This window comes from Ctenopharyngodon idella, chromosome 3 (genome assembly GCF_019924925.1).
Source record: "Ctenopharyngodon idella isolate HZGC_01 chromosome 3, HZGC01, whole genome shotgun sequence".
In the NCBI taxonomy this organism is placed as follows: domain Eukaryota; kingdom Metazoa; phylum Chordata; class Actinopteri; order Cypriniformes; family Xenocyprididae; genus Ctenopharyngodon; species Ctenopharyngodon idella.
Window position 1 is genome coordinate 41,422,379 of NC_067222.1, and position 24,362 is coordinate 41,446,740.

Below are 24,362 nucleotides of genomic sequence, written 5' to 3' on the forward strand. Positions count from 1 at the left end.
ACACAGCCTTCTTTCTTTGTCATATTCTCTTGTTATTAATGTACCGATGCTTACATAATGGAAAAAAAAAACTGTTTTAGTATTTATAGCCTATAGTTACCAGGCAGAGGCTGAGTTTTATTGCCATGTGCATTGTTTGCAAACTGATAATGAAATGATTGTGATGTTTTCATATAAACGACAAATCTAGAACAGGATCGGTTTAACTAGCTTACCCAGTTTCTTTCACCTCATTACCACTAAAATTAATATTACAAAATATAAAACATTTTGCAAATGTAAAAAATATATATGTATATGTACGTTTCATGCTTTTAAGAGCTCTGCAAAAAGACACTGCTAAAACATCTACTGGACTATAATAAAATATATATATAAAATACTTGTGAAAAAAAAAAAAAAAAAAATAGTCAGAATACATTCTAAATGGCTGTCAATGGATAAAACTTGGCCTTGAAAACCAACCAAACCTTGACCCCTTGGTCTCCGTAACATCCGAAGCATATCCTGCGCTGATGATTAAACATTAATGATTAATGATGGGCAATTGTTAGTATAGTGATTGTAAAATATGAGTTTGGATTACAGGTTGTGGAATGAATAAAGTCAGGTCAACAGTCCAAAGGGAGGGCCGTGTGTGATCTGTGTTCATGATGACTTGCTTGTGTTTGTCTGTGTAGGTGGAGGACACACTGCAGCAGGTCAAACTCTTTTGTTTAGTGTTTACTTTTTGTCTTAGTTACATAAAAAAGCCTTTGAAGGGATTCAAAATGCATATCAACCCAAAACAAAAAGTATAATGTACTACCATTTTTCTTTGGGCATGTACAGTTGTACTCTTTGAAGTACACTAAATACTATGGATGTGTATCATAAATGTGGATATGAATATATAGATACTAACTTCAATATGGTAATTGGTCTCAACCAATCACACTTTTAGAAGAGGTTTCATATAGAACTTAAAGGGTTAGTTCACCCAAAAATGAAAATTCTGTCATTACTCACCCTAATGTCGTTCCACACCCGTAAGACCTTCATTCATCTTCGGAACACAAATTAAGATATTTTTGATGAAATCTGATGGCTCAGTGAGGCCTCCATTGCCCCCAAGATAATTAACACTTTCAATGCTTAGAAAGCTACTAAAGACATACAAACCCGATTCCAAAAAAGTTGGGACACTGTACAAATTGTGAATAAAAAAGGAATGCAATAATTTACAAATCTCATAAACTTATATTTTATTCACAATAGAAGATAGATAACATATCAAATGTTGAAAGTGAGACATTTTGAAATGTCATGCCAAATATTGGCTCATTTTGGATTTCATGAGAGCTACACATTCCAAAAAAGTTGGGACAGGTAGTGATAAGAGGCCGGAAAAGTTAAATGTACATATAAGGAACAGCTGGAGGACCAATTTGCAACTTATTAGGTCAATTGGCAACATGATCGGGTATAAAAAGAGCCTCTCAGAGTGGCAGTGTCTCTCAGAAGTCAAGATGGGCAGAGGATCACCAATTCCCCCAATGCTGCGGCGAAAAATAGTGGAGCAATATCAGAAAGGAGTTTCTCAGAGAAAAATTGCAAAGAGTTTGAAGTTATCATCATCTACAGTGCATAATATCATCCAAAGATTCAGAGAATCTGGAACAATCTCTGTGCGTAAGGGTCAAGGCCAGAAAACCATACTGGATGCCTGTGATCTTCGGGCCCTTAGACGGCACTGCATCACATACAGGAATGCTACTGTAACAACATGGGCTCAGGAATACTTCCAGAAAACATTGTCGGTGAACACAATCCACCGTGCCATTCGCCGTTGCCGGCTAAAACTCTATAGGTAAAAAAAGAAGCCATATCTAAACATGATCCAGAAGCGCAGGCGTTTTCTCTGGGCCAAGGCTCATTTAAAATGGACTGTGGCAAAGTGGAAAACTGTTCTGTGGTCAGACGAATCAAAATTTGAAGTTCTTTTTGGAAAACTGGAACGCCATGTCATCCGGACTAAAGAGGACAAAGACAACCCAAGTTGTTATCAGCGCTCAGTTCAGAAGCCTGCATCTCTGATGGTATGGGGTTGCATGAGTGCGTGTGGCATGGGCAGCTTACACATCTGGAAAGGCACCATCAATGCTGAAAGGTATATCCAAGTTCTAGAACAACATATGCTCCCATCCAGACGTCGTCTCTTTCAGGGAAGACCTTGCATTTTCCAACATGACAATGCCAGACCACATACTGCATCAATTACAACATCATGGCTGCGTAGAAGAAGGATCCGGATACTGAAATGGCCAGCCTGCAGTCCAGATCTTTCACCCATAGAAAACATTTGGCGCATCATAAAGAGGAAGATGCGACAAAGAAGACCTAATACAGTTGAACAACTAGAAGCTTGTATTAGACAAGAATGGGACAACATTCCTATTCCTAAACTTGAGCAACTTGTCTCCTCAGTCCCCAGACGTTTGCAGACTGTTATAAAAAGAAGAGGGGATGCCACACAGTGGTAAACATGGCCTTGTCCCAACTTTTTTGAGATGTGTTGATGCCATGAAATTTAAAATCAACTTATTTTTCCCTTAAAATGATACATTTTCTCAGTTTAAACATTTGATATGTCATCTATGTTGTATTCTGAATAAAATATTGAAATTTGAAACTTCCACATCATTGCATTTCTTTTTTATTCACAATTTGTACAGTGTCCCAACTTTTTTGGAATCGGGTTAGTATTTAAAACAGTTCATGTGACTACAGTGGTTCAACCTTAATGTTGTGAAGCGACGAGAATACTTTTTGTGTGCTAAAAAAACAAAATAATGACTTTATGACAATATCTAGTGATGGGCGATTTCAAAATACTGCTTCGTGAAGCTTCGAGGCTTTACAAATCTTTTGTTTCGAATAAGTGGTTCGGAGTGTGAAAGTCACGTGATTTCAGTAAACGAGGCTTCGTTACGTCATAAGTGTTTCGAATTTTCAATAGGTCACCACTGGGGGGGCGTGACTGACAGTTTGATACACGCTCCGAACCACTGATTCGAAACAAAAGATTCGTAAAGCTTCGAAGCTTCATGAAGCAGTGTTTTGAAATCGCTCATCACTAGATATTGTTGAATAAAGTTGTTATTTTGTTTTTTTGTATTCTTGTTGCTTCATAACATTAAGGTTGAACCACTGTAGTCACATTAACTGTTTTAAATATGTCTTTAGTAGCTTTCTGGGCATCTGAAAGTGTTAATTGTCATTGAACCTTTGTATGTATGTATATGTGTGTGTATATATATATATATATATATATATATATATGTAGTTTTATTAAAATTTTGGCTTTAGACTGTGCTTGAAGAGGGCAGATGGTGTTTCTGTAGACCTGTCCATGTGGAGGAAAGTTTTCAGTGGGCAAAATCCAGTGCACAATATTTCCGTTGTGCAATGGCACAAACACATGCAGCAGTGGCCTGATCCGTTGACCTCTCTCGGCAGTTCGGAATAAGCCAGGTAACTTGAGAAGCCTGTTTTCCCTCAGCTTACCATGAGCTTCCCTTGACAGGACAGACCCGCTTGTCTCTCTGTGTTTTCTGTTTTTCTACCAATACTTTCACTTCATGTCTATCACCATCTCTCTCTCTCTCATTCCTCCCTCCCTTCAGTGCTGACCTACTTTTCAGCTGACCTGTTTATGCAAGCTTTATGCATGCTCCAGTCACAAAAAGGGGGACAAAGGGGAAGCCGAATCCATAGGACTGTGCTACTGTTTCCACTGCTGTTGTTTGGGGAACATTACCTGCTGCCCCACCTCTCTACAGACACTGCGGCAACCATTGCAATGTTGTTTATAACCTCACAAAACAGGTTACGACACTGACTTCAAAAATAGAGGTGATTATTAATATCATTTATGTAGTTATGAGGCTGCTGGCATTGGTTGCAATGGCCTATTTCACGTAGCTCACTTTAGTGGCACATATTTCTTTCACTGCCCATATTAAAAAGCACTGTAATTTTATTTATTAAAATGTTCTTTCACAGTATAGGCCTTTATGAAACAACATACATAATTGTATGTTGTTGAAAATAGTCTATAGCTACTGTACAGTTTAGAGTTTGGCTTCTTGCAACTAATATGCTAAATATTATATAAACTTATATATTCAGTTGATCAAAAATGACAATAAAAAAACAGAACTTTTCTATTTTAAATAAATGCTGTTCTTTTGAACTATCTATTCATTAAAACATAACATTTTCCACAAAATATTAAGCAGCACAACTGTTTTCAATGTTGATAATAATCATAAATGTTTCTTGAGCATCAAATCATCATATTAGAATGATTTCTGAAGGATCATGTGACTCTGAAGACTGGAGTAATGATGCTGAAAAATACATTTTAAAATGTATTCAAATAGGAAATGGTTATTTCCAATTGCAATATTTCAATATTACAGTTTTTACTGTATTTTTTTTTTTATCAAAGAAATGCAGCCTTGGCGAGCAGAAGAGACTTCTTTCAAAAGCATTAAAAAATCTTACTGACCCCAATACTTTTGAACTTTTGGTGTATGTGAAAAATACAGATCTTTTCCCAAAATAAAATCACTATATAATATCTATCTATATATATATATATATTCCATAGCCTTGCCTTGTCTTTCTAGTAAAGAAAACAGACCTTATCTGGGCCTTATCTACAAAACAAGCCTTCATTGTAATGAGAGTGCTCTAGTTTTGTGGTGTCGCGCCACTTGTTTTTAGTGTGGACGGGTCAGAGTGTTTCCGATCAGACGGTGTGTCTCAGGAGAGATCTAAATCCCCTCAGCCCAATCCCTCTGTCTCTCTCTCTCTCTCTCTGCCAGACTCATTATGTCAGCTCTGTGTTTGGGACCTGTCCTCACACACAGATTGTGTAACATTTTTCTTGTTGAAATGTAATTGGAACAAGAGCTTCAGTTTTATTTGAGGACAATGGATTCAAAGAAAACAAGTCAATGAGACCTGTTCAATTTGATACTTCATTGATACTGGCACTGTATGTTCCTTTCATTTAGCTAAGGTCTCCACAAGATATATACAGTGCTGGGGAGGTTACTTACAATTTGTAGTTCATAACTGAACACAAATTACATGATAAAATTGTGCTTACAGATGACATTACACATTTTACATAATATAATCCGACTACTTTTTGGTTACTTTTAGATTACTTTGACCTAACCTAGATTTGGATAGGATGATCTTGTACCATATTGACATAAAAATACAAAGAAAAAGAAGAAAAAATGTGTCGTCAACAACATGAAATGCATTAAACATTACATTACAATCAGGGTTTTGGTGAAGGAACTGCAGGAAGTTCATAAATTGATGAAAAGGTAATAATTAATTGTGAATATGTAATTAATAAATGAAAGTAATAATAAAAAATGATTTTGCTTCATTTAAAAAAAAAAAAAATACACAAAAAAGATTAAACATTTTAGATGTTTATGCTATGTGGCCTCTCAGTTTTCCATATAATTATAATTATGTCCTTTACAAACATGTATAAGCAATAGGCTATTTTAGAAAGGAAAAAAAAAAACAAGAATTATGGAATATTTTAGTGCCATTTTGTAAATATATTAAGTAATCATGTAATCGATAAAAATGTAACTGTAGTCTGATTATGAATATTTTAAAATGTAATTTAATCTAATTACATAACTTCTAGAATCTGATTACATAATGGAGATTACATATAATCCACTGTATGCATACACATTTATTTAATTTTACACATTTTTACTGATTTCATTTACACATTTTAAATTTAACTGATTCATCCTGATGGATATAAATTATCCATCCAACTATCTATATTAGCCAGCTAAAAAAAATTGTTGATATATTTAAAACTGCAGAATTTGCAGAAACGATGTTCAAAACATCACATAAAAACTAAATGTTTATGTTTTCAAGCCATTAGAATATTTTAAGAGATTGACAAAGTAGTGGCAGTCCAGCAGTCTTGTTTTTCGGAAACCTAGATTTTAAATTTATTTAGCTCACCATGTATTTACTTTTGGCCTGCTTTGTAGGTGTTAAAACTAAAAACACCTGAAAGATCTGCTGACCTGTGCATGTTCTCATCAGCAGGACAGGCTGTTCTGTACATGCATATCTTCACAACGCAAACATGAAGGAACAATAGAAATAAGGGTTTATTTAGTCTTTACTGGTAGAGTCAATCAGAAAGAGAAAGATACAGATTGTATCCTGTTTGGCTAGATTGTTTGTGTGTTTACATTTATGCAGCGATAGTCTCAAATGCGCACATTGTGTACCGCATATCATGTTACATGTGGAACGTGTACATATCAGTTTGCTGAACACATCTGCATAACATGTTACTAGTTTAAGCAGCACACAGAGTAACTAGGTCAGTGTTACATAAGTAAAGTAAGCCTGCGGTAAAGCTAGAGTGATGTATGTCAGTGTGTCAGTATCTCATGATATAGGCCAGACCGACATTCAACACTTCTGCCCTTTAAGCCAGAATAAAACAGAGGAAATAGGACATTCAATCTTGCCTTTGTTTACTAATCTCTTTTTACTAAACTCTTTTTAGAAAGCAGTCAAAGCTTCTTCAAACATACTGAAAAGTTCACAATTCTGTCATTTGGTGTCAATAAATTTGATTCAGTAAGGCTATAATTGCATGTTGTGTAATATAATTACATAACTGCTTTATCTGACTATGTAAGTGGATAAAGTATTAAAAAGGACAAATGCACGAATAATGCAACAACATTTTTTTATTTATTTATTTTTTTTGTAGAATTTTTGAAATGCACCCAAACCTAGCACTGAATATTAGTGTTTTTACAATACGCATCTATTTCAAAACAGAGCAATAGAACAACAGTGCCACGGTCTACTCAATAACACCAAACAAGCCTTGCTCGTTTTTTTCACTTTCTTTTTTGATAAAACCATAAGAAAACAATAATAATAATAATAATAAAAAACCATCAAACATCACTCAGTTTGAAACACACTGAAAGGACGAAGAGGGATATGGTGACATTGTGGTGAGCAATTACAAAATCACAGTAAACAGGAAGTAAAGACGCAGTTAGTGATAAAAAGGACAACACTTGGCCCCAAAAACATTTCATTTAAAAAGCACAATACAGTGTTGTGAGAAAACATATTTTACATTTATACACAAGTGCCATAAGTTAACATGCTATGTAGACTGATTTGGAGAAATATTAAAAGGGGATTTTGACTAAAATTGAGGTACCTGAAAAAATTACAAGCATTCTTCTAAAACTTAAAAAAAAAAAACAGCACCTTTACAGCAACTTTAATGAAACCCCATTTTAGCAGGAAAACATATGCACGGCAGTGGCTGACTAGTGAGAAGTCAGCAAACCAGTTAAAGAGTGAAAAACTGCAACATCAGCTAGCTTAATTGCTTAACTGGGGGCCTCAAGGGCAAAGAGTCAGAGACACTATGCTAGTAATCATCCATTTATACTGATGTAAGCAGGGTGGAGCTTTCCTGCAATCCCCATGCTAATAAGAGCAAAACATTCACGTTCATAACCAGAGAGGAAGAGAAAGTCATTTTCTAGAACAAAAAAAAAAATTGTTTCATATCTATCTTTCTATATAATAGGTTCTCTTTATAACAGGTTATGAAGCAAATTGATGTTTTACATCAGTGGATGTATAAGGAAAACAATAAATCGGAAGGCTACATAAAAGGGAAGCTAGGGTAGTTTTAATGTTTTAAACATAAGGAAAATACATATTACAAAAAACGGCAAATAGTGTTTCAAGACTAGACATTTCAATGAGTTATAACGACAATAAAAAACATTTTAGTATCTATGACATGAAGATTACGTCAACCTGCTAAAGTATCTGTAAAGGCTTTGGGGCATTTTGTCATTTTCCTATAAAAGGAGAATTTCTAAAAAAAAATATTTAGTTGCAAATTGTTAAAGTAAAAAAAGGAGTTTATATTAAGTGGCACTGCAAACACACTGATATTATACAGTATTTTTGACAAGGAAAAAGTCATTAGTTGCTGAACTCCTTATTTTTTCATGTAATCTTTTTGTTTTCTTCTTAAAATATATTCATATATACTATTTATATCACATTTTATACATACAAACCAAGTGCCTGATCAAGGAGTAGTAGCTAGGCTGTTGAATGTGGGAAAAGAGATCGTCTAGACTAGTTAGAAAAGCAGACAGAGGTAGGGAGCAAAGAGGTATGAAATTAAAGCCATGTTTCTTTGGTCAAGGGAACGTTCCCTGAATCTTCTGATGTTTGGTAAGTTTAAAAATGGTGCACAGCCACCTGCAAATGTTCTGTTGTTACATTGTGGCCAAAAAACTTAGAAAGGGGCACTTGAAGTTGCCTATTTACATAGAAGAATCCATTACAATGCCTCACAAATTGTAGATATTGCTATTGAATTGAATGTACTCTTATGTTGACATCTTGGTGCAGCACAGGAAATACGGGTAAGTGCGATCAATAGCATGTCATCCTATTTCATTTTGTTATAAAAGTGCCAATGTAACCTTAAGAGGAAGTTAAACAAACAAACAAACAATCCATACCAACAAAAGGTAAGTCTATACATTATGGTACAATGCATCAGGTTCTGTCCTGATGTAGTTCTGGCAATGTCCACTTCTCTTATACGAACAGGGAATGGGTGAAGGGTAGAAGATGACTGTAGGACCTCGATGGGTTTATAAAATGTCTCTTGGGGGTTTATACCAAGACCCAAGTGAGTCCTACAGTCTCCCATTCAGTCATGTCTCTTGTTGCGACTGTTACGCAAACTGGATTCCTTCTTCCCACATTCGATGCTTCCAACCGAAGTGTCCTGCTTGCAAAACCCTGCACTCAACTGACCGCCAGGTTGAGACAAGGCCAGGTAAGGGTGCTGAGGTAATGGTTGAAAATTAGCAGGTGGCGTCGTCGGCGAGTCCTGAGATGATGCTGTGCCATCACTCTGAGCTCTGTGCTTGAGTCTCAATTTGTGGGGTAGGGCAGTGCCTTTCATTTCCGCTTGGCCATCTTTGCACTGGCTTGGTGAGAATGAGCTCTGGGTCATGAGTATGTGAGGGTGGTAGCTGCCTGTATCAGAGCAAGAGGAAGAGGGAGACTCATCATCTGTGGAGCCCTCTTTATCAGAGCTGCGAGGATCCCCATCACTTGAGGAAGTGTCCTTTCCTGAGTGAGCCTCATAGTACTCTTCTTGTCTCAAGCCTCCTTCGTAGGTCAGCACTGGTGGCTCGTCATTTTCAGGAGGGCTATTAGAACAGTGATACATCTGTGTTTCATCTCCATCCTCTGGTCTCACCAGAAGATTTGGGGCGGCAGCATCAACCCTTGGGGTTTGTCGCTGAGCAACGTACGCTTGCCTTTCGGCTGCCTCTGTGTAGTCATAAGGAGATGAGTCCAACGTCTTCCTCTCTAGCCGGTTGGACACCTCTGCCAAGGTTTTGGGACTTCCGGTTGGTTCCTCTGTAAGGTTTTGCTGCTCTTTTGGAATCATTTCCTGAGTTTCTACAGGATATGAGGCACTGCTAGAACGGTATGAGATGACACTTCTTTGAGCAGATTGCGGGACGTCAGAACATTCAACTGTCTCCAGGCGTTGTTGCTTCTGTTGGTTAGCTGAATAACCTGACTCAAAGGTGTGCTGGTGTAGTACTGAAGGCAGTCTAGAATGAATGTTGAACATGATCTGTGCGGTGGTGCTATTGACAATGTCCATCTCTAGACCCATCCCTTCCTGCTTGATGTCATACGCCAATGGCTCTGGGCTGTCCCGAGAGGAGCCATCGGACATATCAGAGAGGGAACCTCGTGGGGAGTACTTGGTCAATTTCAAATGCCCATCCCCTCGAACAGACTGCTCTGTTTCAGAAGAATCAGAGTTCATCATCATCTGAGAAACACTGGAGTAACTATTAGGGTAGAAGCGACTGGAGGAAGAGGATGATGTAGAGTTGCCCCCAGAAGTTCCATTGACTGCTCCACTGATCTGCTGACTCTTTTCCATGTAGGAGGCTGTACTTATCAGACCAAACCTGAGCTTAAGCTGTAAAAGTTCAGTTTTTAGGCGTACATTCTCATCGTTTAGTGCCATAACTCTGTTCTCGAGGATCATGTCATTATAGCGCCGTTTCTCCCGGGAACGCTTGGCTGCCTCGTTGTTCTTGCGTCGCTTTTCCCAGTAGGATGCATCCTTTTTCTCATCTGAGATAAACTCGCGCTTGCGTCGACAGCTCATGTTTGGCTTTGGTTTGAGAAGGCGGCTCTGGCGAGGGTTGTTTTCAGGTGAATGGAGAAGATCACTGTAGTCTGAAAAGCTTTCTGTGTTCTCTAAGGTTTTGCCTGCACTGGAATTTGTTGAGATTTGCAAGTTCAAACTTTCCATCCTCGGCTTCACCACCGATAATGGAAATGAATTGGGATGGGGTGAAGGAGCTCACAAGAATCCCTGTAGGATATTCTGATGTACAGTAGACTGGAGAATTTTCTACTAAGTAGCTGGATCAGCAAAGACTTTATAAGGTATTTTAGCTTCTGAAAAGCTGAACCTCATTGATTTTGTTGATTTGAATCACAAGCAAATAGTCCTTGATGATCAAGTGTCCAGGTTAGCTAAGAAGAGCAAGAACAGGTGCACCTTATTATGGGTCTCCTGCATTTAACAAACCCAAAGAATTCCTCAGTCCTGAAGTACAGAGAAGGTGACCAAAATTGCTTAAAAGATTCTGACCCCCTTTTTCTTTGTTTTCACTTTTGCTCCTTTATGTAACAGGGCTCTATCAAGCCAACAGAGATGTGTCCCAGTGCCTTGGGCGTGTTGGAGGATATAGGTCACTCGGTCTGCCCCAGCTTGTCAGCCTCTTGGGGAGGGGTGTTGCTGCTTTCAAAGCCTCCAGCTGGCTGTTCGACGAAAAGCTGCAAACATAAAAGAGAAACAACAGATTTGTTAATCCTCGAAAGCTTGTCTTTAGGCACTTAAAAAAATCTTTTAATTTGTTGTGGTTTTTCCTTTTAAATTGAACTCTCTACACATCTCTGCATGGCTGGCTAATCAGAAGATTTAGAAGTGGAATGTTTGTCTTTGTCAAATTCTCTTGCTTCATCTACTCAACCTTGACAACCACAGAATGTTTTCTGTAGCCCAGCAACCACTGTCTGACCTGCTAACCCTCCTATTGATTCGTCTGTCTGTGACCCGTGACCTTTACTCTCTGACTAGACATTGGAAGCTTGTGATGCAAAGGGAACATGGCTAAGAACCCTGTTAGTGATTACCCAAGATATATATTTTTGGTCAATGAGGACCAACGGCTAAAGAGAATTACCTAAAATTAGTTTCCTAGTTCAGCATCACCCTTTGTACAGAATTCCATCAAGACTGTTTTCCGCAAACATGACTACACATATGGTAAACATTAGCAGTGAACACATGATTTGTTTTAACATTTCGAAACCTTATCCCGTATTACATCATCTGCTCAGAGGAAATCAGTGAGAGGGTTTTCGGCTTTTGAAGCATTAACATCAAATGTTACAACACATCTCCTCTTGGCTGCACAGCCTGGTGCCTCAATGTGCATTGAGGCCCAGGAACCAAGGAGAACTTTTGAAAGAAGCATACTTCAGCTAAAAAAGAGAAGGCGGCAAGAAAACCTCATAACAATAATTACTATAATGGGAGATAAACCGAGGTCAGGCAAAAGGCAAATCAGGTTTTATGATCTGGGGATTGAGAGCTTTGCAATATAGGTCAGGCCTTTCTGGAAAAAAGGGGAGCAAGGGAACATTCCATCAACATGAGTTCAGATCCAGGGGTGGTAACTGTTTCATCCATCTAAAAGTGAGCACTAATGGAAAAGCAGAGTCGCCAGTGATGATTAACTCATCAGCCAGTGGGTAATTCCACATTGCTGTGATCCTGTCATGACCTAAACTGAGCCACAACTCCCTGTTGCAATGTCAGGATAATGATGTTCAACTAAAGGTTTCTGATTTCCTTTTGTGTGCAAGTTTGCACATAGCAGTTTGTCTGCAAATATCTGGTCCGAGTATCCCAGTAATATTGAACTCCTAAGGCCAATTCATACTTCACAGACAGAAGGTGAACAACAGCAATAGACACTTTATCAGGTTTTGTCGGATCACCCTGTGCTGTTCATCAGTGCTTCTTTTCGCCGACTGAACATGTTCAGTTTGAAAGGTTGTGGAGTCTCTGAGAAGTGACGTACTGTAATCTGGTGACTGTCAGCTTTGGTAGCCGTCTGTCGGTGCAGTGTAAAGTGGCCTATAAAACTACTTTGGTACTCTCTATATTTAATATCTGGTCTCATAAGACTATACTTGCATATCTAAAACAGCACAATGACTAGTATGACCTCTGCATCAGAAATTATGCATGAATGCAGTGTAATCCCATGATCTGGCTGCCCTTTTTATGGGTTATGGCCTCCTCATCCCAGACATCTGAGGGAACATTACGTAACTCGAGACAGCTTAAACCTCTTCGGGTGGCTTCAATTAAAACTTTCTGGTTTAGTCTGGAGGTGCATAATGAATATGGCCAAAACTGTGACGTTTCCTCCCCCAATTGTTGTACGATATGAATAAAAATGTCAAATAAATGTCAAATAAAGTGAAATGTAAATGTGACCCTGGACCACAAAAACTAGTCATAAGTCGCACAGGTATATTTGTAGCAATAGCCAACAGTACACTGTATGGATCAAAATTATCGATTTTTCTTTTATGCCAAAAATCATTAGGATATTAAGTAAAGATCATGTTCCATGAAGATATTTTGTAAATTTTCTACTGTAAATATATCAAAAATGTATATTTGTGAGTGGATGTGCATTGCTAAGGACTTCATTTGGACAACTTTACAGGCGATTTTCTCAATATTTTGATTTTTTTGCACCCTCAGATTCCAGATTTTCAAATAGTTGTATCTCGACCAAATATTGTCCTATCGTATCAAACCATACATCAATGGAAAGCTTTTTATTCAACTTTCAGATGATGTATAAATCTCAATTTCAAAAAATTGACTGGATGTGGTCCTTTGTGGTCCAGGGTCGCAAATGATGTTAAAAAGGTACACAGAAAATAATGAACTGATGGACAAGTGAGGCACAAAGCTAAAACAGACTCCCTCCCTGAATGACCCACTAACCTAGAAACTGGGCAGCTAGCAAGAAAAAACTGGCTCTTTTCCCTTGTGCTCAAATATAGGTCAGGAGTGCAACAGGCATCACGAGAGAGATAGAGTCAAAAAGGGAATTAAAGTGTTTGCTAAAAATAGGGAGTTGAGGGATGGATTGAGGATAAACAGAATGAAGAAGGATAAGAGGAAAAAAAGAGAATACAGGGAAAAGTGGTGTTTAGATGCTTGCAGACATTTTATTGAATGCCAGCTACACAAACACAGAAGAGCTTTCCAAGACACCCTAACAAAAAAAAAAAAAAAAAAAAAAAAAAAAACCCATCAAGGATCAGTGCCAGATTATCTGGGAAAAGAGAAAACTGAATCAAATGTATTAATATTGGCACAGTATTCAGAGTTGTCCTAGGATTTTATCATATAATCAAACATACTATGTTGTATCATACACAGAAACATATTATCATACTTGTGAATGAATCAATTGATTCAGTTTTTTTTTTTTTTTTTCAGTGATTCAGTCAAATCGACTGCTGTAGCACTGAACACCGGATTCATGGACTGGATCAATCAGACAACTCATTCTCTCACTGAATCAGTGAGTACTTACAGAAATGCCAATCCTTATTTTGGACTTAAAATGAGCAGCGCACTATTACTGTGTTACGTGCATTTTTGGAATGCAAGAAGTGTAATAACTGAAATAAATGGTATTTAATTTGAATTATTATAAATGTAAATGCTACTGTGCCTCCATTTAAAATCTTCCATTTAAAATGGAGGGAAAGGAAAACGCTATTAAAAAACAGGTAAGTGGATAAGTTATTTACTTTGTCAACCACACCCATGAGTCATTTAAAAGAATTTATTTCCTCACATTAGCAACAATGCAACTAATAATTAAAGTCTTAACCACTGAGACACCAAAAACCAAACAATCCTAAAAACTGACATGATACACCTGTGCGTCTGTTATTCAAAACTGCTATTATTTATCATGTGACATATGTATTAATTAAATCATTTCTACTTCACTGGATGACCTGCAATTAGCTAAGCTTAAAACTGTAATGGGTCAATAAAACTCACTTTCACTTGCCCTATATATAGGACAAGGGCTATATTTGCACTTTCATCTAGGAAGAAACAGCTTGTCTGGCCCACTGTAGTCTTAACTTGGGCGAGGCCTGGAAACTATAATTCAGCTCAAATGTTTCATGTGTTGCTTTACAGCCGTTTCAGTAATGGAAATAATGGGAGAAGGCGGGGGTGCTGGATTTCATTGTGGCCATGTAATTGACCCTGGGGCAGAATGTAATATTCGGCACGTGGGATGGAAGCTCTTTTTTTTTTTTGTCTCTGGATTCCACGCCTGGGTTTATCTCCTCCAGTAGGAGGAGGGCAGGCCTTGGACAAGAAGGAGGAGGTCCAGGCCAACTCTTTCTATAAACACACTCATATCGTCCTCTATTGAAAAAAAATAAATGCTTTGACCGAGTCCATGTGTTTCACCAGTCACATGTGCTCTCTTGCCCCACAAAACTAAACGGTAATTCACCTCTCCCTGTTAGCCACATCGGCACAATAACGAGGCGCCTCCTACCAATTTTCCTTTGTCTTTCACTAGAAGAAATCAACCAATTGAATTGCTTAAAGAGGTCAATAAACTTGGTCACAATCAAACGGCGTAAAGCAACAATGACACTGCACTTAACAAATGTGTTTATGTGTAGCAATCTGAAAGATTTATCTGCACAATTTCACACTTAGAGAACTGGCACTTCCTATGTTTTATTTATTTCGATATTTTTGCTAAAACTGTTCCCAATATGCAAAATTTCGCTGCACGGATCTGTAAACTGGCAGAAGCTTTGTTCTTTGTTATGGCAGACGAGGGTGTGCTTTCTCCAGGTTTATGACCTACATTCTGCGCTGGCACACAAAGCAGTTCGTCTGATGTCCCCTGATGCTTTAAAGACCCCGTGTTTTTGTTTTGTATTGTTTTTTCATTCAGACTTTTTTTATTTCTCTCCATTATGTAATTCTTTACACAGAAAGACTGCATAATGTCAGAAGAAAATTGCAAGGCAAGTTGTCAAGCAGTCTCGCATCCACATATTTTAGGCTGATTTGCTTACTTATAATATACTTTTTTTTTAACGTAAAAATCAGTGATCCAAAAGCTTATGATATAAAACATATATTATGCATATACTGGGTTTCATCAGGGCAAAAAAAAAAAGTAACTTAAAAACATAATCTTACACATGTAAATTGTACTGTATAAACAATTAATCAAGGATAATGACCTTAGTAAATCAGTTTACAACCAGTTGCTTGGAACTCTCTGGAGGATAGCAATACTGCAAATGTTATTAATAATAATTATAGCCTAGGCTATATACAAATACCATACCAGGTGCTTTAGGTGGTCTACACCATAATTAAAGGCACAACACTAAATACAACAGTAACCACAAAAGTTACTAAATGCCAGAAACAAAAATGCCGCTAACTCACTAAATTCGTACCAAAATAAAATGATGCACATCAGTAAAGTAAACCGGAGTTTGAGCAAGCATTGCATGTTTCCTACTTGTAGTTAGGCATTTACATTTTACATGTAAGAAAGTTACATTTAGTTGCCAACTGATTTGCTCCCAGTCTGTGTACCAGGAAAGAGTTAACGGCTCTGACTTCTCTAACGTAAACACCCGCGTTAACCTTTACCGAGCACGGCTACACGTGACAGCGAGAAGTGTGTCCGGGATTTTTCCTCCCAAACAGCCGCATTAACTTCCTAACCCAATTGGATTTAACACTTTGTGAACAACTTTCATCAGGATGTTACTGAAAAACATTAAACATTAACTTAATATCAAGACATTTCCAGCGATATAATATGGTTTGTTGGTGTTATAATCAAAGTCATAAGTGTTAACCAACTATAACTCCATTATATATTTGTTTGTTTTTTACTATTTAAATGTACTGGCTAATCATAAAATAGGACAATATCATTACTAAACGCAAATAAACAATGGTTCATATGCATAGAGAAAACTTTTGTGCGTGGTGAATGAATGTACATCGCGCCATAAAAATATTTTACGGGCATTAAATGCTAAATGTCCTGTCAACAGTCGCGAGGGGTCCTGGCCTCGCCTTAATATTGCGAACATGCACATTGAGCAACATCCCAATCCGTAATGAGCATGCGTAAACACTAAACATAAACTATAATGCCCTTATCTGTAAGTAAACTAAAGCCACTGCATTACAAACATCATTTTAATTAATTTCAGTCATCTCATTTCATAACATTTCCGCAAGATCACGACTGAAGCATCAGCCATGCAGTTTGTAACAGTGTTTGTGTGTGCAGTTAAAAGTAGTAAAACAAACGTACCTTTTATGGCTTTTGTGTGTGTATCCAAATATCTGGCGCCCGATGATTATTATAAGTCTCTTTGTATCAGGCTCGCATGAAAAGGCGAAGTGATCCACACACACTACACGCCGTGTGTCCTGTACGCATGGATTCCGCAGCCCGTGTGTTTTTGCCCTGTGTTGTGTTGGCGAGGCGCTCCAGTATCCTGCCGCTAGCTGCTTCTGTTTAGAAATGTATGTTAGTAGGTCAGCGGTTGCATAACAGGACGCTTCGGGTGCCTCGTCACGTTTTGTTTCTCTCTTTTGCCCCCACCTCCCTCCGTCCCTCCCTCATCCGAAAGCCTGTGGCGACGTGAGCGCATAATATCTGGGAGGGATCAGGCAGTCTGCCAGACCTGCTCTCAGATACAGGACGGTGTGTGATCCTCGTAATAACATTGACATGAAGATAACACGTAGCTGACTGTTAAGGTTACATGCAACTTTTCACGTCCACTATCGAATATGTTAAAAAGGTAAATTGTACATAACGCTCTCATTCACATTTGTAATTGTGTTTTTCCCCTCCAGATGTTTTAAAAGCATATACAGGGGCATTGTGAAGGCATTGACCCAATTTTCCATAAACAAAACAGTTTTTTTTGTTTGTTTTTGTTTTTTTCCAGCTGAATGTCTGGGTGAATCAAGAGACTATATTTTGTATAGTTTATTAAATATTAAATTAAATATTTTGTGTCACTATTTTTAGGACAAGAAAGCACATTTACCCCAAATTATTTCCTTCACGCATCCTGACCTTTTACTTTTACTATGTATATATAGTAAAATATATAGGCATTATTTTAATTGAAAATTCTCATTATTTTAATACAGTATTATAGCAATAAAATAATATTTGTTATGATTTTTAAATGAAAGCGTAAGTTCAACATATTACCATGATGTTTACTTTACAGATTTTTTGTAACATTATGATAATGAGAATATTAGACATTATTTATATATAAAATTATTATTATTATTTATATATATATATTTGGAATATGATAATGGAAATGGACCTTAATGGTCCAAAAGTAGTGTTTTGTTTTGTTTTGTGTTATGTTATATGTTATGTTTTATCTTATGTTATTTGTTATGTTTTGTTTTATGTAATGTAATGTTATGTTTTATGTAATATGTTGTTATGTTTTGTTTTGTTGTTATGTTTTTTTATGTTGTTGTTTTATGTTATATGTTATGTTTTGTTGTTATGTTATGTTATGTTATATGTTATATGTTTTGTTTTGTGTTATGTTTTATGCTGTTTTGTTTTGTTATATGTTATATGTTTTGTTTTTTATGGTTTGTTGTTTTGTTTTATGTTATGTTTTATGTTATATGTTTTGTTATGTTTTGTGTTATGTTATGTTATGGTATGTTATGTTTTGTTTTGTTTTGTTTGATTTGGTTTTATTTTATTTAGTTTTTTTTCTTTTCTTTTCTTTTCTTTTCTTTTCTTTTCTTTTGTGTGAAATATGACCTGAACATTATTTTGACAGATTTTGTGAGAATCCCCTCTCTGCTGATCTAAAGAAGATAATGGGACTGGCCAGGAAAGTAATAATGATAAATTTCCTAATTTTTCCAAAATTCTAAATCCACCTCATGTTTCTTGGATTCTGTTTTGTTGATAAATTATATGCAGTGTATATATATTCTTTTTTCCTGCATGTCTCATTTTCTCACTGATGGAAGTCACAGACACAACAGTATTGTGACGATGACCTTGAACTTAGTGGCCCACTGTCCCCTCCCCCCATACCTTCCCGCCTTCAACCCCCCAATCCCACCCTGCCCAGCATCGTCTGGAAGAGATTTCCATGGCAACCGTCGCACTGCCCGCCTAACGTCAGACCCATCCTCCCTTTGAATGGCAGAGTGATGAAGATCAGCCAGTCAGGGGTCAGTGGATTAGTGGAACAGGGATGTCAAGGAGGGAAATTAACAAGGTAGCAGGGATATGTGGAAGTGAAGAGGGCTCATATAAGCTTAAGAAGAGCTTTGTGTCTTGTTTCAGAGTTCAACTCTTTAAATAGACTCTTACAGCTATTTATATTCTCTTACGTCACCAGAAAGGTCTCAGAGGAGCTCAGTTCTCAGGGGATTTTGGGTATATTTGGTGTCAGATGTTTATTCTTAGTGTGGAGGAAGTACAGGGAAATGTCAAGGTGTAATTTGACCTTGAAACAGGTGATATTGCCGTACAAATCTTTGTGTGTCATTTAATTAGGTTAATACTGTGCACGTAAGTGCGTATATGCGCTGATTGGAAATACAATATTATTTGCTGACCTCTTGTGGATTGTGCTAGAGTTACAACAACAAATGTGCTACGCGTTATAGACCTGTAAAATATATACCATATATTGAAACATAAGAGTTGAAGAGAAATATAATTGAATTATAGACAAATATATTTATTACTTTTGATTATTTGATTTTAAGTCATTAAATCCATTAAAAGCACAGAGTTGATGGAGATTGTAGGTGTAAATAAGATTTATTTTATTTTTATTCAGGAAGCCACAAGTTCTTTAATATACCCCATTGATTTTTGTGCATGCTTAATTTTTAGAGATCATTTTACCCAACAATCTTTTAAGAAACATCTTAAACATATACATAAATCACAACACAATGCTGTTAATTAACAGCACTACTAATTATGAGCTTGCTTTCTCACAAACATCCAGGGCTTTCCTTATCACTGTTAAATCTTGATGAATACCAAGTAGAGTTGATAGTCCACTTATTGCTTATGTGTACATGTCTAAACCTGTCCATCTGGGTGATTCTGGGAATTTGACTCATTCAGAGATGGTTCTCACAATTGAATGCTAGAGAATTTTAAGTTTCAAAAGAACATTACTTGTGAAACCATATATATATACAAGCAGAGGTAAATATGTAAAAAAAAAAAAAAAAAAAAACTTGTTTAATAATAACAAATGCACAAGAGAACAGTTCAAATATTTATTCACACACACATATAATGTATATTTTTTTGTACAAATACACAAAAACTTACAAGACAACAGAAATTTCACCATCAAAATGCAAGTAACAGTGTAGATCAAATTATAATATCCTTATCTGGACAACTGCAGATAAGTGATCTGTATGAAAAAAATTATGCAGTCATTCAGTGCTGAGTTGCTACTGGTTCATGACGATGACAATAAACAATTAGGGCCGGTTCACACAGGTCAGTGGAATAGGGAAAAAACACAAGGTCTCGAGATGCATTTTTTTTAAAAGTTGAACTGATTTTAAGAATGGCACTGCAAAAAATGCAAGATGCGAGCACAACAGTCAAACACGTCAGTCTAGAGTGCGTTTACATAGAAAAATAATGGAAAAGTAGCGCAGTGAAATGAAAAAATGTGTTCTGTGTGAACGGCCCCTGAATTCCATTATTTGCCTTTTCCAAGGTGTTTCCTGTTCCGCTTTAATCAGGATATATGTTGCAATAAATCACTTCATGAGCCCACAGCAGTCGCAGTATAGATCTGTCAAACCACAGGAGAACATTACAGTGTGAAGACTTATCAGGCTCACCACGTATCTCATCTCGCTATCTGACAAGTGTTTAAGTAGTGTTGGCACGTAGTACAGGAATGACGTTACGACAGAGGATGTTATGCTTTGTTTTACATTTACAGTGACAGACAGCTCTATGTATGCAGACATTGTTGTACAGCCTGAGGTGTTTTTGAGCAAGATCACAGTGTTTGACGAATTGAGAATTGAGGTGAGGCGTTGCAGCTGACATGTCCCGATGCCACTGGAATGCTCTTGCACGGTCCTGAATGAAAGTTGAAGGAAGGAGTAAAAAAAAAAGAAGCCATTATCCACCTTATTTTTAACGTAAGAGCGGCCATTTGGAGCTTGAATGTGCGAGGCTTCCGGTGTCATCCGCTTCCAGTTCTTTTAGTCGTAAAAAAAACAGTGTGTTATGCTTTTTCTTAAAAATTGCGTAAATAACATAGTGGTTAATGAATCGGAAATCTCGTACATTCACGGAAAATTGCTTTTTTCGTTGAAAAATAAGGTGGATATGCAAGGTCCGTTTGGTTATGACTGAGTGTGAAGAGGTAGTGATGCACATGCTGCTTTCTTTCAATTCATGGACGTTCATGAGTTTGACTGTGAATATTTGCAATGTTCTAGGTTGCTCAAACCTTTACAATGTCTTAATTAATTAGTTTTGGTGAGCAACTGCTCGGAAAAGAGCTTTTTGAGCTGGGCCACCTCCTCGCTGAGAGAGCTGAGCTGAGATTTGAGCATGCTGTTCTCGGCCTGGTATTGCGATTCGTTTGGGTTCAAGTTGTGGCTGTAATTTCTGTGCTGCTGCTGCGGCGGTGGTGTTACTTTTCGGGTGTCTTCACCCTCCTGCTGGGTCCAGTAACCTGCTCCTTCACTTAAAATGCTGTGACCTCTAGCGCCCCCCGTTGGCAGCACGGGACTGTGGCGATCTCCAGGATTGTCGCATTCGCCGCCGCCAGGACACTTGAACCTCAGCTTGTGCGGGAAGGCTCTTCATACCATCCATCGGTTCCATCCGGTTGGATGACATGGTGACGTGTCCCATTGCTAAAACATCATTTGGAGAGTGATGGGACTCATAACCAAGCTCATCTGCTTGATGCGGGGATAACTTTCCATGGTCGCTCAGTCTGTCCTCAAAGAAGACGGGACTACCGACACTGGACCCACCAGGCGTGGAGAAACCCGAATCTTCTGACATACTGCTTGTATCTCTGATACTTCGCCCAGATTGTGGCCCACTTTGAGCAGGGGACTGATTTGACAACATTGGACCAGCATGGTGAGCGCCGTCCCCACGTGGAAGGTAGTAATGTGGCGCTGAAGGTTGTGGGACGCATGTTCCTGTGGTGAGCGGAGTATGGAAGCGTTCGAGGGGTCTTTAATGAGGCCGAAGCGGAATTTCAGTGCAAGCAGTTCCGCTCGTAACCTGGCGTTCTCCTCGAGCAACGCCAGCACACGGTTTTCCAGCACCATATCATTTACGCGCCGTTTCTCGCGAGAACGCTTCGCTGCTTCGTTGTTTTTCTTGCGCTTGTCCCAGTAGCCCTCATCCTTCTTCTCATGAGGAATGAACTCCCGCTTACGTCTCACAGTGCTTGCGCTGGCTGGAGCGACATCTTCACGTTTGAGTGCCGATGTTCGGCCCAGAAGCGAGCGTGCAAGCAAACTGCTTGACGTCAGGATGGACACCGCTTCATCCGTGAAAGACATTGTGCTGCTGGGAGCGGCCACATTTAACCCCAGCAACCCTGTGGTGGTGGAGGGTTCAATAGCCTTCAAAACTCCAGCATTCTGCTCCCTCATTTCCTGAGATGGCTCTTCAAACATCTTGAAGTTATTTAATTCTTCTTAATTGTAATGTTAAAAGTTGTGGTTGGTCTCTGTTGTGTTTCTGAGTGTCTGGTCAATTTCAGATGCTATTGACTCAACAGTGGCTCCACCTGGTGGCAGAAAGAACACAAGAACAGTTACGTAAGATCAGTTACAACACAATGTTATGTAACTTCATTACCTCCCAGTGGCAAAGCACAGTACGTTCGTACTACACCACATAATATCAGGTTAACAACTGTACAGTTATATAGCCATCTTACGCAAAGTGACATCAACAAATGAACATTCTCACGTAGCAAGATTTAACCTACTAGAGCACTCAAATTTCTTTACATAAAAGAGTATTTTCAACAACAGTAAGCAGCTACTTTATGTAAACCAGAAATGCCTCCTCGTTGACCTATTTGCGGAACAGCTTGTGCATGAGTGAGTCTTATCTTCTTCCTGTCCCAGTGAGTCACTTTCCTCATGGAATCCTGCCTTACTTAACGGTGTTCTCTGTTACACTGGTAGGCTACAGATTTTTTTAAATGGTTTATATAATATGCAGAACGCTATGTTAAGAACTTCTCCTCATATAAAAATAAAGAACAGATAAACAAAACCTGAATCAATGGACTAAACATAATTCAATTGTGTTCACCAAGTTAACATTGCACAATGACTGATTCATGTATTTTAACTAAAATAAACTATATTTTAGAATGCATTAAAGATTAAATTAAATGCATTGTAAAGATCCAAAAAAAAAAAAAAAAAAACAGGTTAAACAATCCTATCCAAAGCCTCCCATACTAGTATTGCATAATGTTACCATCCCATTATCGGAATTCTTACTCATCCCTGCTGGAAAAAGAATCTTAAGTTGGTTGCTGTTTTGCAACATGGTAGCTGGTTTCTAGCTGGTCTAGATGTAATCATACATCTATAGCCTAATAATGATACATTTGGACCATTAATGATAACAGCATTTGATACATGTCCCAAAAAACACTGGAACAGGATTTTTCAACTAACATTCCCAAAAGTAGACACTCCCAATTAGACTCAATCTACATATTTTTTTTAAAAAGTAGCCTAAAAAAATAATTGAGCACAAGTCACAACTTTTAGAGAATGGCAGCAATGATCTACAGCCTAATAATTATACATTTGGACCATTAATGATAACATCATTTGATACATGTCCCCAAACAACAACAACAACAACAACAAAAAAAACACTGGAACAGGATTTTCCAACTAACATTCCCAAAAATAGACATTCCCAATTCGACTCAATCTACATATTTAAAAAAACAAAAAAAAAGTCACAACTTTTAGAGAATGGCAGCAACTGTCAAACATCATATGTGTTCTAGATTTATACATAAATATAAAAGTATCTTCAAACATATGAAACAAAACCTTGATAAAATTTCCAAAAACGGATTTTACCATTATAAATCGTCGCGTAATTCTGTTCGAAAGGTCTTCAGTTGAAACTGTTTTCAGTGACTCAAGATCCGCGGAGAAACTGGTTTTTGGTTTCCGTCAGAGAAAAACAGACGGTGTTCGGTTGTTTCGCTTATCGCCGGTTAAAGTCAAATAGACTGTTCGCGCCGTTCAACCGTTCAGTGTCTGTTCCGCCTGCAACGCGCGCGGCCCCTATTTGTGTCTTTGCTTCATCAGGTTCAGTCGAGGACGCTCCATCACCCCGACTGAACCACATGTGTATGAGTGGATGAACGGACCGCCCCCCTCCGTACGCACGCAGGACCCTCCTCTTCTCTCTAATCTCTCCCTCGTTACAGTTTTCGTCAGAATAATCTTTTCGAAAGCATTAAGTAATATTGCTCAATCTCCCTCCGCCCTTTTCACTCTCCTCGCGTGTCCTGAAAACCGACTGTTGTCCTCAATAAAAGTACAGAAACTATATTTAGACTAGTGACGCGCGACCATCTGTCCTTTCAAGATAGCACTGAGGTAAATGCCACAACAAGCTATAAAACACTCAGGATATAAGGTTGGTTTGATTAAAAACTCATTCGTCTTGGAAAGACAAGAACTGCGTGCACTGCTTAACACAATGTTATGCAATGGGTAAACACTATAACAAGATGGCAGGCAAGTTTATTTATAAATAAATATGTGACCCTGGACCTCAAAACCAGTCATAAGGGTCGATTTTCTGAATAAATAAGCTTTCCATGGATGTATGGTTTGATATGATAGGACAATATTTTGGCCAAGATACAACTATTTGAAAATCTGGAATCTGAGGGTGCAAAAAAAATAAATAAAATAAATAAATAAATATATA

General features: G+C 37.8%; 2 protein-coding genes across 2 annotated transcripts; both read right to left on the reverse strand.

Moving 5' to 3' along the window:
- Positions 1 to 6,791: 6,791 nt before the first annotated feature.
- nfil3-2 (nuclear factor, interleukin 3 regulated, member 2) lies at positions 6,792 to 16,938 on the reverse strand. Its single transcript, XM_051887897.1, has 2 exons — positions 16,656 to 16,938; positions 6,792 to 11,001 (listed from the first exon to the last, which is right to left on the reverse strand). The coding sequence occupies exon 2, from the start codon at positions 10,469 to 10,471 to the stop codon at positions 8,831 to 8,833; it is 1,641 nt and encodes a 546-aa protein (XP_051743857.1). The 5' UTR covers positions 10,472 to 11,001; positions 16,656 to 16,938; the 3' UTR covers positions 6,792 to 8,830.
- A 2,699-nt stretch (positions 16,939 to 19,637) lies between these two features.
- nfil3-6 (nuclear factor, interleukin 3 regulated, member 6) lies at positions 19,638 to 23,897 on the reverse strand. The gene is given in 4 exon segments (XM_051887610.1): positions 19,638 to 21,211; positions 21,213 to 21,583; positions 21,586 to 22,167; positions 23,498 to 23,897. Coding segments are annotated over 3 exon segments (1,176 nt in total). The 5' UTR covers positions 22,055 to 22,167; positions 23,498 to 23,897; the 3' UTR covers positions 19,638 to 20,875.
- Between the last annotated feature and the right edge of the window lie 465 nt (positions 23,898 to 24,362).